The sequence below is a fragment of the Micromesistius poutassou genome, assembly GCF_964030765.1.
Source record: "Micromesistius poutassou genome assembly, chromosome: 18".
Lineage (NCBI taxonomy): Eukaryota > Metazoa > Chordata > Actinopteri > Gadiformes > Gadidae > Micromesistius > Micromesistius poutassou.
This window is the reverse complement of record NC_140288.1, coordinates 14,357,672-14,375,362: the sequence shown is the minus strand read 5'-3', so window position 1 is coordinate 14,375,362 and position 17,691 is coordinate 14,357,672. Positions and strand designations below refer to the sequence as shown.

General features: G+C 45.8%; 1 protein-coding gene across 1 annotated transcript in view; it reads left to right on the top strand.

Moving 5' to 3' along the window:
- The window catches only part of pi4kaa (phosphatidylinositol 4-kinase, catalytic, alpha a), a 32,732-nt gene that overhangs the window by 6,422 nt on the left and 8,619 nt on the right, over nucleotides 1–17,691 (top strand). The window contains exons 8-39 of the mRNA XM_084483340.1: nucleotides 307–455; nucleotides 1,068–1,133; nucleotides 1,243–1,339; nucleotides 1,795–1,986; nucleotides 2,396–2,496; nucleotides 2,840–2,969; nucleotides 3,301–3,430; nucleotides 3,716–3,811; nucleotides 5,022–5,205; nucleotides 5,840–5,940; nucleotides 6,744–6,912; nucleotides 7,024–7,074; nucleotides 7,368–7,476; nucleotides 7,915–8,051; nucleotides 8,595–8,728; nucleotides 9,297–9,379; nucleotides 9,545–9,615; nucleotides 9,777–9,901; nucleotides 10,127–10,208; nucleotides 10,322–10,405; nucleotides 10,830–10,919; nucleotides 11,151–11,270; nucleotides 11,664–11,756; nucleotides 11,838–11,994; nucleotides 12,318–12,445; nucleotides 12,832–12,990; nucleotides 13,494–13,645; nucleotides 14,102–14,209; nucleotides 14,902–15,122; nucleotides 16,817–16,972; nucleotides 17,269–17,348; nucleotides 17,509–17,688. Of these exons, the coding sequence (XP_084339466.1) occupies nucleotides 307–455; nucleotides 1,068–1,133; nucleotides 1,243–1,339; nucleotides 1,795–1,986; nucleotides 2,396–2,496; nucleotides 2,840–2,969; nucleotides 3,301–3,430; nucleotides 3,716–3,811; nucleotides 5,022–5,205; nucleotides 5,840–5,940; nucleotides 6,744–6,912; nucleotides 7,024–7,074; nucleotides 7,368–7,476; nucleotides 7,915–8,051; nucleotides 8,595–8,728; nucleotides 9,297–9,379; nucleotides 9,545–9,615; nucleotides 9,777–9,901; nucleotides 10,127–10,208; nucleotides 10,322–10,405; nucleotides 10,830–10,919; nucleotides 11,151–11,270; nucleotides 11,664–11,756; nucleotides 11,838–11,994; nucleotides 12,318–12,445; nucleotides 12,832–12,990; nucleotides 13,494–13,645; nucleotides 14,102–14,209; nucleotides 14,902–15,122; nucleotides 16,817–16,972; nucleotides 17,269–17,348; nucleotides 17,509–17,688 (3,935 nt within the window). The remainder of the gene's footprint in view (nucleotides 1–306; nucleotides 456–1,067; nucleotides 1,134–1,242; nucleotides 1,340–1,794; nucleotides 1,987–2,395; nucleotides 2,497–2,839; nucleotides 2,970–3,300; nucleotides 3,431–3,715; nucleotides 3,812–5,021; nucleotides 5,206–5,839; nucleotides 5,941–6,743; nucleotides 6,913–7,023; nucleotides 7,075–7,367; nucleotides 7,477–7,914; nucleotides 8,052–8,594; nucleotides 8,729–9,296; nucleotides 9,380–9,544; nucleotides 9,616–9,776; nucleotides 9,902–10,126; nucleotides 10,209–10,321; nucleotides 10,406–10,829; nucleotides 10,920–11,150; nucleotides 11,271–11,663; nucleotides 11,757–11,837; nucleotides 11,995–12,317; nucleotides 12,446–12,831; nucleotides 12,991–13,493; nucleotides 13,646–14,101; nucleotides 14,210–14,901; nucleotides 15,123–16,816; nucleotides 16,973–17,268; nucleotides 17,349–17,508; nucleotides 17,689–17,691) is intronic.

The following is a 17,691-nucleotide window of genomic DNA, read 5'->3' as shown; positions in this document are numbered from 1 at the left end:
GAAGATTCATAACGATCAGCTTGGTCATCAGAATTCATTAATTCACGATTAATTAGTAAACGATGACCAAAAAAAACATAATTGAGTTAACAATAATTTATAATTAAATACGTGACGTCACAATGTACAAGCCCTATGATAAAAAAAACACTGACCCATCGGTACATTCGATCATCTCTCTGTGTTCACTCCTTTGCTGCTATGCTTCAGTAATCAGTAATGCGATGTGACGTCACGGTGTCACAAGCCCTGCGATAAAATATCCCCGACTCATTGGTCCATGTGACGGTCTCTCTCCGTGTGCAGGCTCCTACCTCCCCGACGGCAGTGCGGTGGACCCTGACTACTACTTCTCCACCATCAGCTCCAGCTTCTCCGTGTCCCCCCTCTTCACCGGGAAGAGCCCGGGGGACTTTGACGTCCCGCTGGACATGCTGCGACAGCTGCTGCACATGGTGCTCACACACCGCCCATATGAACCGTGACACTGCAGATTTGAACAATAACAATAACACTGACAATATTAACGATGACATTGCCGATGCTCATTGTATTTACCGATAATAAAGGTGACACTACCGAAGTTATCCATATCCAAAGTTAACACTACTGTTATTAACGATAATACTTCTGATAATACTACCGATAATAACAAAGACACTTCCAATATTAATTTCAACAGCCAAATTTAACGATAACTCTACGGGAATTAACGACAGCACAACTGATATAAATGATAACACTAGCAATATTAATGATAACAACTGTAATTAAGGTAATGATACCGATATTAAAGATGACACTACCGATGTTAAAAATGACACTGCCGACATTGACCAGGAAACTTCTGATATGCATTCTAATGTCACCATTTTTAATTATTACACTATCGATGTGAGGTTATTACGCAATCTGTACAACCACTATCACACTACCGATTTTATGTATCACACTTCTGGTTTTAAGTATTGACTAATGTAACTTCTTTATTGTGACTTCATATGGTCTTAAGTCTGTCAAAATGTTTCTTTTAAAATCAAAATCAAAATCTGCTTTCTTTGGTTTAGGTTGAACTGTTCGTCTCTGAGTCATTTCTGAAAACACTGGATGGCACTTTGGCAGAAGTCTTAGAGGTATGTTCTTTCTTCATATGCCAATTAAAATCAGTAAAATACAGTATGATCTTAAAATTGTGTTTCTGTGTTTATATTGCTAATAGCACATCACTGAATGTCTTTCTAGCTGAACCCAGGGCTCCACCTGTACTACAAAACTTTCAGCGACCCCCTGTACGTGGCTATCTTTAAAATGCTGAGAGACACACTGTACAACCTGAAAGGTACGGACACCTCCCCTTCAGTGTAGCATTACAGGAAACATTAGGTCACATTCACCATCACTGAGATCTGGATATCCATTATCATATCTAATTTAAGACACATTGAACTTAAGTAGTTACCTTTCCTTCTCTACTTTATCACTACGACGTTTTTTTATTGATTTTGCTCTGCCATAGGAATTTAATATAACATGTATATGCTAAGGATCATGTTATACTACACATTCCACAATTAATTAGTTATTATTAAATTTAATTCAAAGATTGAGCGTTTCTATATTTGCGTTTATGTGTATGTGTGGATGTTTTTAGCCTTCAAATACTCTCTAAATTAATTATGAAACATATTATTAACATATTATTCTTCTATAATTATTATTATTATTATAAAAAGGCTGTATTTTGTCTTTAGCTGTTGCTGTAGCCTCTCTTCACTAACGCGGTCCCCTCTCCAGACCTGCAGACGGGCTACGTGAAGGAGGTCCATGACTTTGTGCTGGAGCAGTTCAGCAGCAGCCAGTCGGAGCTGCAGAGGATCCTGCACGACGTGGAGCACCTGCAGAGTGAGCTGAGCCCCCTGAAGCTGCGTTGCCAGGCCAACGCCGCCTGTGTGGACCTCATGGTGTGGGCCGTCACCGAGGAACAGGGTACGGTCAAGTCAAATGTTTGTACAGGACTCATTGAGGGGATTTTATGTTTACCAGTCAATGTGAAGACAGCCTTAGGCCCTGTTTCAACATTATCATTTGCGACAATATATCGCAAATGATAATATGTCAAATAAAACCACATTTGTAGAGCAAATTTTGCACATAGAGTTGTTGAGGATTGTATCCTACACAAACACTGCAGTAGGAATTAAATACATAAATAGAATATGTTTATAAAAAGCACAGAAAAATCAGAAAAATTATTGATTTTAGTGGTAATTTATTATTATTCCTAAATGATTATTCTCTTTGTTTCATAATAATATAACTTTTAACTTTGAGTTGCCTCTGCATATAAAATCTTCCTCCTCCTGGCTCTTCTCCGGATTCTCCCCACCACCACCAGGAGCTGAGAACTTGTGCACCAAGCTGTCGGAGAAGCTCCAGTCCAAGACGTCCAGCAAAGTCATCATCGCCCACATGCCGCTCCTCATCTGCTGTCTCCAGGTACCACAACCGACTCAAAAGACTCACCTCAGGCCCGCATCGAGGGCTGAATGACACGAAAGCTGCTGGGTTTGGTCCCATGAGTACGCAGCCTTGAGCAAGATGCTCTTATGCCTACACGCTTCTAACTGATAATGTATGATACTGTATGATAACGTAATGTATCTGAATTCACTGTAAGTCACTTTGGATAAAGTGACTTAATAGGAATAAGGTACATTGTAGGGACATGCCCCAAGACACACATGATAATATGCATGCAGTTTGATTCAGGATCATACAAGTATTTATACTCACTCTGGCTCTTGCGTATCATGTTAATATTGGTTTGTGTTTGTTCCAGGGCCTGGGTCGTCTGTGTGAGCGGTTCCCCGTGGTCGCCCACTCGGTCACCACGTCCCTGAGGGATTTCCTTGTGGTGCCCTCCCCTGTTCTGGTCAAGCTCAACAAGTACCACAGCCAGTACGCTCCAGGTACCAAACTGGACCTTTGCACGCACACAGACACACACACTATTGTTTAACTGTACGACAAATAATGAATGAAGACCTTTCCTTCTGTTGCTTCAGTCTGAAATGCTCAACAATTCATAGGGCAGTAAGGGACAACATATTGGCAAGAAGATTCAAAGGTCACAGTGGGAATTTAGATGGTTTTAGTGGGAAGGGTGTTGGACTCCAAGATGAAAGGTTCTGGGTTCGATCCCCAATGTCCACGGCCTAACCTGTAGGCACCCCTTGAGCAAGATGCCTGACTCCCAGCTGCTCCTTAATGCACGCTGAACGTCTCTGAATCCCCCTGCAGCCGGAGCGGAGATCAAGATCCACGTGACCAACGAACACTCCCTGTCCATGCTGGGCTGCCACGCCAACAAGAGCAGCCAGGCCTCCATGTACGAGCAGCTCAGAGACATCTCCATAGACAACATCTGCAGGTGAGGACAACGTCTGTGTGCACATAGACAACACCGGTGCTGGTGGAATGAGTGTTTTCTAGTATTCTGTGTATTTGGTTTGTGCACCAGTAGCATGTTTTTTTTACGCCCTCCCTCTTTCCTCCTCCTCTCTCCTCGTTTCCTCATTCTCTCCTCCGTTTTTTGCCTACTTTACTGCACTCGTCTCCTTTCATATTCCTTTCTTTCTTGTCTCCTCTCTGCTCCTCCTTCATTTCTCTCCTCTCTCCTCCTCCTCTGGTCTCTTCCTCTTGCTCCTCTCTCCAGGTGTTTAAAGGCCGGTCTGACCATGGACAGTGTCATCGTGGAAGCCTTCCTGGCCAGCCTCTCCAACCGTCTCTACATCTACCAGGACAACGATAAGTAAGTCAGTGCTAGTGTGGCCCTCAGCCCCTTCAATCAGCCTTGTTGAGACCCAGGCTGGGAACGGACCTTTGGTCCTACGTTACATAACATAACCTAACCTTAACCCTTACACTTTGGTTCCCACCCTTCGAATGGTGAAAGCGTAGTGCTATTTTTGAACCAGTTATTAAGTCAATTCAATCCAATCCAATCCAACTTTATTTGTTAAGCCCTTTAAAACAACCACTGTTGACCAAAGTGCCTTACAGCGTAATAAGTTGAAGACATCACAAATCAAAGACAAGAAAACAGCCCAACAGGACAACACAATAGTAAAGTAAAATTAAACTTAAATAAAATAATTTAAAAAAAAAGATACTTATCATATCTTTTTTTTTATTTTTATTTTTTTTATTTAAGTTTAATTTTAAAGATAAAAATTAAAGATAAGTTAAAATTCCAAAGTCTTCCTAAGTGTCAAAAGCCAAGGAGAAGAGAGGGGTTTTGACAGAGGAGAGGCCTCTCTGATGAGCTGAGGAACGTCGTTCCAGAGTTCTGGAGCCACAGCAGCAAAGACACGATCCCCTCTGAGCTCCGGGTTTGTTCAGGAGCAGCAGATCAGGGATGGGTCGCTGAGATAATTAAAAACTTTTAAGTTTAAACATTAAGTATTTAATTAATATGGTGCTCGTTCCAATGAATTAATCAAAAGTGGTACTCGGATGCCAGTTAATTAATTAAAAGTCGCGCTCAGATTTCAACATTGTCAGCTCATGGACCAACAGCCTTTTATCTTTTTTTAGTAGGTAGATAGTAGGTAGACACACAGATCGAGGTAAATAAAAGGAGATCGGAGGGTTTTTGGATGCAATAAACCCAGAGCAGAAATACCAGGACACAAACACACAGACAACCCACGCCATAGCACATCACAGTGCATATATAGACATACAACCACAATACAAAACATACATTTACATTTACATTTTTATCCATACATTTATATATACAGACAGGGCAGGCGAGTGGAAGGTGAGGATCAGGTGTTGTTCGGGGAGTAGAGATTAGTCAGAAGATGCGTCTTCAAACGGGCTTTGAACATGAACAACAAGGCCGGTGGAATTGCAGCATCCTAACGAAAACAACGAACGACCACCAAAAACAGTGTCCTGACTCCTCCAGACCTTCCTCATGCGAGCGCCGTCCCCCCCCTGTCCCCCTCCTCCAGGGACGCCCACATGATCCCAGACCACACCATCCGGGCCCTGGGCCACATCGCGGTGGCCCTGAGGGACACCCCGCGGGTCATGGAGCCCATCCTGCAGATCCTGCAGCAGAAGTTCTGCCAGCCGCCCTCCCAGCTGGACGTGCTCATCGTGGACCAGCTGGGCTGCATGGTCATCACGGGCAACGTCAGTACTTTATGTCTGTGTGGTCCCATACAAAGCCATGTTGTGTTTAAGGCGTGGTGGGGAGCAGCAGAAGTACTAATGGCTTTTAGCAATTTGTTCAAAATCAATTTCAAAATCAAAATAATTTCAAAAATCAATCCACAGTAAATAATAATAATTATAATGTTAGCAAATTTGCAACCATTGTTCCGGGTTAGATAAGTGTAGCCAAGTAAAAAGGCTGAAATATTTTCTTTATGTAGGTGACTTTGTATAGTCAATTGTTTCAATGTTTATAAATTGTATTATGCACAGCGCAGATAGGCACATTCAGCAGTTGTTTGAGTGGAGAAGAGAAAAACTAACTTCCAGAGGAACCTAGGATAGTAGACATTTGGTTAAAGGTCAAAAAGGGGTAATTGCAGAAGGAAGAGGGAGAGCACAATAGAAAGCTGACAAAAGACTTTTGAGTTAAGAGTATGTTGTCAACAGGTCATTAATCTGTCATATGGGTCACAATTGTACTTCCAGTATCTGAGTAGAAGTCATCAACTCAATCCTAACCCTAATTATTCTATTTTAGATTTTTTGTAAGCCATGCATTCAGTTGTATATTTAGCAGCTAGTTGATCTCTCTCTCTCTCTACCTCTACAGCAATACATCTACCAGGAAGTGTGGAACTTGTTCCAGCAGATCAGTGTGAAGGCCAGCTCCATGGTCTACTCCAACAAAGACTACAAGGACCACGGATACAGGTGACCCACGACCACTGGCTGTGTCCCCGTAATGACCCTCCTGTGGTCTGCTGTTGAGTGTGTCCGTGGGTAAACCTCGAGCGAGGACAGATACAATCCCACAATGAAAATGTCCCATGGAGTCACATGACCTTCCCGTACGGTACGATTAGATAAGATTCACTCTATGAATCTCCCGGAGGGGGAAGTAGATGCGGACACATGCACACACGTGATGTAGTCAACACTGACAGCATGGCCTAGCAGGCTACGACAAGCCAACACCAGTCAGAGCGGGATCAGGAGTGAGGGACCGCATAGCCGTAAGAAACAACCACCGTGATCTAAGACGCACGTCGTTCTTTTGACCTCCTATTCTCTACACTAGACACTACCTGTCATAAACCTCATGTTTCATATTAGATATTTATTATCTGATGTCAATTGGCATTGCTTCTGAATTTCCTTCGGGATCAATAACATGTTACTGTTAATCTCAATTACATGTTAATCTGTAAACAGATTTCACTTAAGGATTTGGGTAAAAAAAGCAACAGATAGGGACGTGTATTAAATTGGCGTTAGCGACAAGTGCAATAATATTTACTTATCTATTTTATTTTATTATTTCATTTCATTGTATGACTGTTGTTTCAATGTAAACCACTTTGAGTCTGCCTCGTGTATGAAAAGTTAAAGCTATATAAGTAAAGTTGTCTTGCCTTGCCTATAATGCCACGCATCATCATACAAATACAAATGGGTTTTTGTATTTTGCCTCAACACAAAACCGTCCCACCGTCTCCCCGCCCCCCGGTGTGCAGACACTGCTCCCTGGCCGTGATCAACGCGCTGGCCAACATCGCGGCCAACCTGCAGGCCGAGCACATGGTGGACGAGCTGCTGGTCAACCTGTTGGAGCTGTTTGTTCAGCTGGGCCTGGAGGGCAAGAGGGCCAGCGAGAGGGCCGCCGATAAGGGCCCCGCCCTGAAGGTAGTAGCGCCACACGGCCTCACTCTTTAATCACGACGCACGCTCGCTTGTTCAGAGTATCGACGGCTCAACTCCGGCGTTGTTTCCCCCCACCCCCCCCCCCCCCTCTAGGCGTCGAGCAGCGCAGGGAACCTGGGCGTGTTGATTCCGGTTATCGCTGTGGTAGGTGGACAACATTCTTTCGGAGCACTGCCATTGATGTGGCAGTGAAGTCTTTTTTGCTGGTATATCAAAGTTCGGGGTTCAAGTCCCGTTGAGGCCATCCGTTGGGTAAATCATCCACCAAATGGTGTATGTGTCATTATATTATATAACCACCCAATTCGAAATACCCATAGGCCTCACCCAGGACCAATCGTCGCAGTCCAGCAGCTAATCTGAGGTGCTACCGTAGCTTTTTTCCTCTGAATGGGCACCAACACGCCCTCCATGTGTTTGTCTCCCCGCGTCTGCAGTTGACGAGGAGGCTGCCGCCGATCAAGGAAGCAAAGCCGCGCCTCCAGAAGCTGTTCAGGGACTTCTGGCTCTACTCCGTTGTCATGGGTTTCGCTGTGGAGGGATCAGGTACATTATGTTGTTGTTATGTGGTTGGACTCCCTGTGGGGGTTCCTTTGTTTTGCTTGTTATGTTATGTTCTGTATCCATAGCTCCACTGCAGTGCCCCTGTGTTGGACATGAATTGATCAGTTTTTATTCTTGTGAAGATTTTGAATTTTATTGTAATCGTTTTTTATAGCAGTAGAGGGGAGGGGGCAGTGTGGCCATACCGGAAGTTACCGGGTTTGATACCCAGCGCTGTATTTCATAATTAATATTATCTGTATTTCATAGGTTATATGCTCCGGATTATAAAGTCCATATGCTATGTAGTTCATGGTTTATAAGCTCTGTATTTCATGGTTCATAAGCTCTGTATTTCATGGTTCATGAGCTCTGTATTTCATGGTTTATGAGCTCTGTATTTCATGGTTCATGAGCTGTGTATTCCTGTGTACTGCCCAGGTCTCTGGCCAGAGGAGTGGTACGAGGGCGTGTGTGAGATCGCCACCAAGTCGCCTCTCCTCACCTTCCCCAGCGGGGAGCCTCTGCGCTCGGAGCTGCAGTACAACTCGGCCCTCAAGAACGACACTGTCACTGCGGTGAGCAGCAGGAAAACACACACACACACACACACACACACACACACACACACACACACACACACACACACACACACACACACTTCAGAAGAAGGGTTGTGAAGTGTGTGCACACAGTTCCACGTGCACACTTGACAATATGCTTACACCTTGTTTCTTGTTCCGGGGACAAGGGGCTGAAAGACGACAGTATTTAGTCGTTTTTTGAGTTCAGTAGCACAGCACTTATCTTCAGTTTCAGTTTCAAGTGAAAGTATTAGACGATCAACCATTAAGTCATAATTTGCCTATCCCCATATATACCCATGCACTGAATCGAGAATCAATCTTAAATCGTTAATCATTTAAAATCAAGACTCAAAATTGAACCAAATCACAAGAAAATCCCAAAAAGCCTTTGGTGGTGCCCAAAAAAACCCCAAAAGATTCCCACCCCCGCCTATGAGAGTGTGCCTTCAGCAACCAAGCAAAGCGCTCTCCAAGCGCCGTTGGTTAACCGCTAACTAACCCTAACCGCACTTGTGGTGCTGTGGTGTGTCTCAGGCGGAGCTCAATGACCTCCGCAGCACCATCATCAACCTGCTGGACCCTCCGCCCGAGGTGGTGGGGCTCATCCACAAGCTGGACTTCGCCATGTCCACCTACCTGCTGTCCGTCTACAGGCTGGAGTACATGAGGTAGCTGGGGGGGGGGACCCACACACACACACACACACACACACACACACACACACACACACACACACACACACACACACACACACACACACACACACATCCGGCCGCTCTGCAGGGGGGCGGGACACGTGGGGAAGCGATAGGTTTTGACGGAGAAGAGGCTGTGGGTTGTGTTTATTCATATTACACCACCAGGTGTGAGTGAGATCAGCCGTTACAAGCCGCTTTGAAAATCTGCCTCTTCTGACATCACAAGTGGGCGTGTCCACCTAGATGTATGACGGATGGATGAGCAGCGTTGTTCTACAGTCCACTGGGTCGGCTGGCTAGACTGATCTATCCGGCACACATCTAGGTGGACACGCCCACTTGTGATGTCAGAAGAGGCCGATTTTTAAAAACGGCTTGTAACGGCTAATCACACTCACACCTGGTGGTATGATATGTCACCCTTTTAATGCTGGGCGTTGTGTTTACTGCTCCCGAGGGTGTTGAGCTCCATCCACCTTTTGCTCGTGGATCTGGGTGGCCCTTCATGTAGGGGTAAATGGTTTGTGTTTCTCCCCAGGATGCTACGTGCTCTGGACTCAGAGCGCTTCCAGGTCATGTTCCGGTACTTTGAGGACCGGGCCATTCAGAAGGATAAATCTGGTAGGCGTACGTCATAATGTCGGTCATAAATACTACAAGGAAGAACTGGACTTTATTGGTATAGCCTTTGCCAGTGCCGCGCTCAAACAGGGCTTAACAGGCCATATATTTCATTTGATGGTATTTATTTATTCATGGCTTTGTGTTTCCCTGTAACCTGAACAGGGATGATGCAGTGTGTGATCGCTGTCGGGGACAAGGTGTTTGAAGTGTTCCTGCTGATGATGGCTGAAAAGGTAAGGAGAAATGAGCATCATAAGAATAACGTCATCTACGATGTGAGACTTTGAGAGTAAAGAGAGTGTTAATGGGTCACATGGAGGATCTGAGGCTGACCTCCACCTGGATAACGTTTGACATTCATAATTAAAGCTGTTGACCTGTTTTTCTTCTTCAGGCCAAAACCAAAGGCCACGAGGAGGAGCTGGAGCGCCACGCTCAGTTCCTATTGGTCAATTTCAACCATATCCACAAGAGGATCCGCAGGGTGGCTGACAAATACCTGTCCGGGCTCGCTGAGACGTACGACACGCTGTCATACACCACATCACTTATTTAACACAGACCGTGCTGAAAACTTGCTCTGGGGAAATCCAATTAATCTCTCTCCCTCTCTCTCTCTCTTTCTTTGTCCTAACGGCGCCTCTTTCTACTCTCCTTTCTTGCTGCATCTCTATTTATCTATCTTTCTCTTCTCTTCTCCTTCTTTCTGTCTTTCTCTCTTTCCTTCCCTCCTTCCTTCCTTAGTTTCCCTCACTTGCTGTGGAGTGGGCGAGTGTTGAGGACCATGCTGGACATCCTGCAGACCCTGTCCCTGTCCCTCAGCGCAGTAGGTTCCCCTAATCACCAACCAACGTCTTTCTTCTTCCACCTCTCAGTACAACAATGTGCCGCTCAGACCTGACATTAACGTGGATGCCCGTGATGTGTTTTGTTTTGCAGGACATTCATAAAGATCAACCGTACTACGATATCCCAGACACGCCCTACAGGATCACCGCACCGGATACATACGAAGCCAGAGAGGTAAGTTAATCTATTTTCCACCATTAGGAATCTCAATGGTTGGTTGGTCCACTATTGTGGAGCTCACCTAACAGAGCAAGCCGTTAACAATGCCAGGGTTAAATTCACACCAGGGCCAACAATGCTAAGAATGTGTGTGTACATTATATTGTACAACGCTTTGGTACTAGTACTGTCCACAAAATTAGCCTTTTTCACCTATAGCGCCCATTGTGGTGCCATAATGAACAAATGTGTTCTGCATTCGGTTCCCTCACCCAGCTAACGTTTAGAACCAAGATGACCACCATAAGGCCCATGTCATATTTATTTATCTGTCAAATTTACGAGATTTTTTCATTAATTGATAAGAAACAATGTGTACAGATGAGATGGGAGTTGAATCGGTTAAAGCGTATATACTGCGTTTATGTCTGGTTTGTAGAGCATAGTGAAGGACTTTGCTGCTCGCTGTGGCGAGATCCTCAAGGAGGCTATGAAATGGGCTCCGTCCGTCACCAAGTCCCACCTGCAGGTATGCCTCCAGCTCTGATCAGAGTCTCTCCATGTTCAGTGGGTATAGGGATCATGTCCGCTCCGGTCCATCACTTAATAGAAATGCATGAACTACGAGTTGTTAATACTCATATTACTAGGATTTGTAAACTTGTTGTGTTTTAATGACTTACCACAATTAACCCTGCTAACTATTTGGTTTAAAGTAGGGCTTCAATTTTATAACTGGTGGATCTTTTCTGCTTTGTAGGAGTATCTGAACAAGCACCAGAACTGGGTGTCGGGTCTCTCCCAGCACACAGGCCTCGCCATGGCCACAGAGAGTATACTGCACTTTGCTGGCTACAACAGACAGAGCACAACACTGGGGGTGTGTAATGCCTACAATTATAATAATCTAAGATAACCTTTAGTGTTTTATTCTATGTAATCATTAGTGTAACAAAAATGTATTGATTATTGTAGCAAAAGACATACATTGTTCAGCAATAGAAACTAGGGCAGTAGGGCAACTAGGTCTATTGAAATTCCACCTCCTCTTTCGACCAATCGATTGGTTAAAGAATCTGCAAAAAAATTGAATTTGATCGGACAAGAGGCTATTGACCAACCGAACAGAAGGTGGTCCGCCCAATAGAAACTGCAGGATCCTGAGAATATAGCCCTGTGGGACACCGCATTGTTATTCTCTATTCATTATGCATTATTAAACTGTCTCATTACTCCGATACCTGGTCTTTTAACGCTCCCCTCGTTCATATAGACTACCCAACTCACCGAAAGACCCACCTGTGTGAAGAAGGACTACTCTAACTTCATGGCCTCTCTAAACCTCCGGAACAGATACGCGGGAGAGGTAAGTGGCAACCACACACCAAATGCGTGTGTCATGCTGATCTTGCTCCTCTCACTCTGTGTGTTCCCTCGTTCCCCGCAGGTCTCTGGGATGATCCACTTCTCCCAGGTGGTGCGGGGTCATTCGGACCTCAGCCGGCTGATGGTGAAGCTGACGGGGGAGGCGCTGGACAGCGGGCAGCCTGAAGCCTTCACCGAGGCCATGTTCAAACTCGCTGCCTTGCTCATCACCACCAAAGGTTTTCCATCCCTTTTTACCTCCTGATAATTTGGTTGGGTTCTTTTATTAAAGAGATTTGTACGATCATTGTGTCCTCATCATCGGTCCTCTCCAGCTCAGCTGCTATAGCGTGTAGGTGTACTGCTTGTGTGAAGGCTTCGGTTCCCACTGGGGGCCACCTGTGCTCAAGTGCACTCACAATTAAAACAAATGTAAATGTATTCATAGTGACAGTGATTCGTGGTGTTTTGTGCCAAATCCAAACGATGCAATGTTCAACGTAGACTCATGTTGTGGTGATCCTCTCTTGTTGGGTGTTTGCCGTGGGCGCCGTCCCTCCAGACTTTGACCCCCAGCTCCTGCACCATCTCTGCTGGTCGCCCATCAGGATGTTCACCGAGCATGGCATGGAGACGGCCGTCGCCTGCTGGGAGTGGCTGCTGGCAGCGCGCACTGGCATCGAAGTTCCCGTAGGGATACCGTCTTTCAGTGTTTCACTTTGCCCCCCTCTGTCTTTAAAGGGGCCCCTATTTCACCACCAAGCGTGAGGCCGGATCTGTCCATCATGCGGCGTCATGGACACCCTTTTGTGATGTCACAAGTGTATTGATTTTGAAATGGCGTGTAAAAAAGACTTAACATCAACGCCACACTTGTAGTAAAAGAAGCAGTTCTTTTAGAGTAACATTTTAGAGATATTGATTGGGGAAGAAAATCGTATTATTTAAATCCCAAATGATACAGAATCTATTTACATCACTCAGTAATCTTGTTATATCACATCATGAGGTCCCTGCCAGATCCCTGTCCCTAATATCGTCCATCTCTCTTTCTCTGGCTGTGTGTCGCTGTGCAGTTCATGCGTGAGATGGCGGGGGCGTGGCAGATGACTGTGGAGCTGAAGATGGGGTTGTTCTCAGACGCCAAGGTGGAGGCAGACCCCCTGGCTGCCTCCGAGGAGAGCCAGCCTGTCCCCTGCCCCCCAGATGTCACTCCACACCACATCTGGATTGAGGTAAACTCCCACCGAGTGTATGTGTATGTGTGGGTCTTGGTGATCATTCCACCTAGAAGATGCACCAAGACACATTTGTCTGCATTCCAAGGGTCATTCCACAGCCTTTACACTCACTCCTCGCTTCCTGAATCTCCAGATGTACTCCTTGATTGTCGTTGTTCCCATTAACCCAATATGTAGTGAGCTAAGAAGCCTAAAGCACCCATCGAAGTGGCTTCGGACCGAGGATAGATCAGTGCATCCTACACAGGAAGAGATTTTGCGATGGTTCAACCGCGTCGTCAGACACGCGCCCATAAAGCAGGTTGTCCGACGGTTGCAATTGGCCGAGATCTCCAGCCGTCGCCGTCGTCTTTTAATGACTTTAAACGAAGCAGCTCAGCTCGTCCACTGACTGCTTCTCTCGTCAAACGCGTAGTGAGCGAACGACGGCGGGAGGACGTGGGTAACGCAGCACGGCCTCAGTAGACGAGCTGCCTCACACTCTCTCTTCTTGGTAGTTTCTAGTGCAGCGGTTTGAAATAGCAAAGTACTCGAGTGCGGATCAGGTGGAGATCTTCGGCAGTCTCCTCCAGCGCTCGCTGTCTCTCAACGTGGGCGGAAACAAGAGCAGCCTGAACCGCCACGTGGCCGCCATCGGATCCCGCTTCAGGTACGCACACTTATACATGCACGCACGCACACACACACACACACACACACACCCGTGCACACACACACACACACAGTTGTCCTGCTAATATGTTTTCCTTGTTTTAGTCAATGTTAGGACTGTTCTGTGTTGACTACTCTTTTTTCGTTTTTTTGACCTTGTATATCCTGCCATATTGTAGTTCAAAGGGTCACAGCCCACATTTTGGCATCCTCCAAGATGCCTTAACTACTCCTTAATGACGTGTATCTGAGTTCAGTGAAATCACCTTGGAAAAAGTCTGGAAAAAGTGTCCTAAAGTGTGCTAAGTGTGCTAAATTACTAATAATTAGGTATTATATACTTCTGCTTTTGCCATTTCTTTGAATAATTGGAAAAAAATGATTTATATCAGAGGCTGGTATCAAAATGGCTTCCTTGTTTAAATCAATATTTAATAACTGTTATGTACCGCAGGCTGCTGACGCTGGGACTGGCTCTGCTCCACTCAGACGTGGTCACCAACACCACCATCAGGAACGTGCTCCGTGAGAAGATCTACTCCACGGCGTTTGATTACTTCAGGTATTGCCACGGATAACCACTAGGCATGGGCAAAATGATTCTTTTCCGGGAATCAGTTCTTTCAGTTCCCTTCACTGTCACAATTCGTTCGTTTGATTCGTTCGTTCAGTTCGTTCAGTTTGTTAAGTCATATGGTCTGTTACGTCATTTGGCGGGGGCATCTCAGGTGTCTGGCCTCACCGCTTTGCTTTTAAATATGAGGTACGCCCGCAAACGGAGCCTTTAAAACCACCAGAAGGTCTCAGACGGTGACGGTACTCGGGAAAACAGCTAATTTCTGTAGCATTAGCCTACGACGCCGCTCGAGCATTACACGTGTGGTTTGAGAACGTTTTAGACTCAATCAATATGAGAACGTTTTAGACTCAATCAATATGAGAACGTTTTAGACTCAATCAAAATGAAGTCGAGGGGAGACGAAGCTCTGTTCGTTTCTATCTTTTATTTACCATATTGATTGAGTGACCATCATTTTATTTTATGTAAAAAAAAAAAAAAGGAATCAGTTCTCTTCTTTTTGGGAATCAGTTCTCGTCGTTCACCTTCGGGATTCGTTCGTTCCGACCGAATCGTTCGCGAATCGCCCACCATGCCTAATAACCACACACACACCACGTCCAACCACACGACGACGTCTGCCTGTTCCGCACCGACCTTTAACCTTCCTCTGCCACGCCCTTTGTCCCCCCCAGCGTCGCCCCCAAGTTCCCCACCCAGGGGGACAAGCACCTGCGGGAGGACATCAGCATCATGACGCGCTTCTACGCCAGCATCCTCTCCGACAAGAAGTACCTGGCGGCGTGCCACCTGGTGCCCCCCGGTGAGCTCTGCACCACGCCCGCGCAGAGCAGCCTCTCTGCCGGGATATTCGGATCGCTAATCGTGTCCAGCACCTCTCCGATTTCCCTCCTAAGTAAGCTTACCGCGGTGAAGTTACCGGCTGCCACTGGCCTGCTGCAAGGGCATGATGGTTTTATTTTTCTTCATTTTTATTTTTTATTTTTAAACATTTTTTCATCATTTTTTTTTTTTTCATTTTTTCATTTTTGCTGCCGCCAACTCAAATTCTCCGCCGTTATCCTCACTGGCCTCGTTTTGTTTATTTTTGGGTTCGGATTTGACTTTTTGATGTGTATATTTTATTTTTCTCAAATCTCTTTAGCTGTCTCGTTCTCTCCTATCTCCCTTCACTCTCGTTCTGTCTCTTCTCCAGAGTGTTTTATTATGACATAGCATTTCCTTTCCTACGTGTGCTCCTTCAAAGGGCTTCACACAAAACAAATCAAATGAAACAAACACTTAAAACTGAAGATCTGACCAGTCAGAGCAGTACACTAGATAGTAAATCAAAAGATGAAACAATGCAATGCAACAATGTCATAAAGTCAATAAAATGATAAGGAAAACTCATTTAAACTATAAAACATTTGGGGCTTAGAGACCAGGATCAAAATTGAAGGCAGTAGTTGGACTTTCGACTCTCTCTCTCTCTCTCTCTCTCTCTCTCTCTCTCTCTCTCTCTCTCTCTCTCTCTCTATCTCTCTCTCTCGCTCTACCCTCCCCCGGCCATGAGGATAAGCATGAATTTGTCACAGCGCTGTGTGTATGGTCATCATCGCGTCTGCACGCCTCCCCCCCCCCGCTCACCTCTCCCTCGCCTGCCCTAAAGAAGAGGACGACGAAGACGAAGGCAGAGGAAGATGTTCCAGACCCTACTGATGGATCCACTGCCGCTGATGATGATCCAACGACAAGCAACCTCCTCTCCATTCTCATTACACACGTCCCCCCCCCGTTCAAGGTAGAAGAGTCCCTCGGGCCACAGATACCAGATGAACTTAATCCACAAGCCTCCTCTTGTGAAGGTCTACTATCAGCCAGTAGTACCCTGCCTTTGTATCTGTGGTTCAGGGTTGACCCTACGTCTCCATCCTTTAAAACCGCATGACCGTCAAAAGAAAAAGAAGCAAAAAAAAAGCCTGACTTGTGGATGCAACTCATTGAGCTCTCCGTAATCTTCCCCTTCACCCAATCATGAAACACCCATCAATGTGCCTCATTTTTACTATGTGATCTTTTGAATGTTTGTATCTGTCTGTGTTTGGTTTTACTCACATGTGGGTTTCACTGGTGTTGTCCAGAGAGCATAGGGTAGAAGATATTATATTCTTCAAGGAATCTGCTACTAAAACTGCTTTACTCAGCTTAGGTCAAATTAGAGCAGTGATCCAGAGAACAAAACAAAAACACCTTTATTAACGGTGTTTTACACCATTCTAACATGATTATATGCAACACTTTATAATGCTTATAGGCACTATTCTGCTATATAGTTCGCTATTCTTGATTCAGCTCCATTCTGAACAACAACAACAGAAGAGATCTTTCATGTCATTGGAAGAGATCATATCTTTAAATGGATACATAGGAATAGGAGACATGAACGGGAACAGCAGTTCCTTATACGCACATTTGCAGTGTTCAAATTCAGAATACTTGATCACTGCTTGACTGGAAATTCAGATTCTATAAGACAAAGAGTAGGCCTTTGAGTGTGTCCTCCCTGGCCCGCTCTTATTTGCTGTGTGCGCGTGTGTGTGCGTCCAGACAACCAGGACCCGTCCATGAACAGCCTATCGGTGATGAACGCCCCGGACCTCCGGAGCAACGCGGACTCCAGTGCCCGCTCCCAGGCGAGTGGCCAGGGCTGGATCAACTCCTACCCTCTGTCCAGTGGCATGTCCACCGCCTCCAAGAAGTCCGGTATGCCAGCACACGTTAACATTTGAGTTGATCGTCATTTGGTTATTGGGCAGAGGGTTTTATACAAAGTGATCTGCATGTCAGGCCGAGAGAACAATCAATGGAGTCACTGCAAAAAAAAGTTTATGATGTCCTGCACAAACTATAGGGGACTGAGTGTAGAGCCTTGTGGAACACCACGTTCATATTCTCTCTTCGATATGTAGTCCTTGCGCCAAACGGCTTTCTCCGTACACCAAAAGACATTTGAAGAAACTGTTTGTATTGAGATCAACCCCTCCGGCCTCCTCTCTTAGGCATGTCCAAGAAGAGCAACCGAGGGACCCAGCTGCACAAGTACTACATGAAGCGCAGGACGCTGCTGCTCGCCTTGCTGGTGAGCGCCGGAAGCACACCCACTCTCCCTCGCTTCCACCAGAAACCAAACCTCTCATGAGAATATGTTCTCTTCTATGCTTCTTTTTGTCGTACCTCCTTTTGACTTCCTTTTGTGTCGATCGTCTCCCCCCCTCCGTCTCCCTCCCCTCCCCCCTCAGGCCAGTGAGATCGAGCGGCTGACCACGTGGTACAACCCGTTGTCCACCCAGGAGCTGGCCATCTCCACGGAGCAGTCCCTGGAGACCAGCATCGCCAACTGGAGGTCCAAGTACATCAGCCTGACGGAGAAGCAGTGGAAGGACAACGTCAACCTGGCCTGGGGCATCGCGCCCTACCTGGCC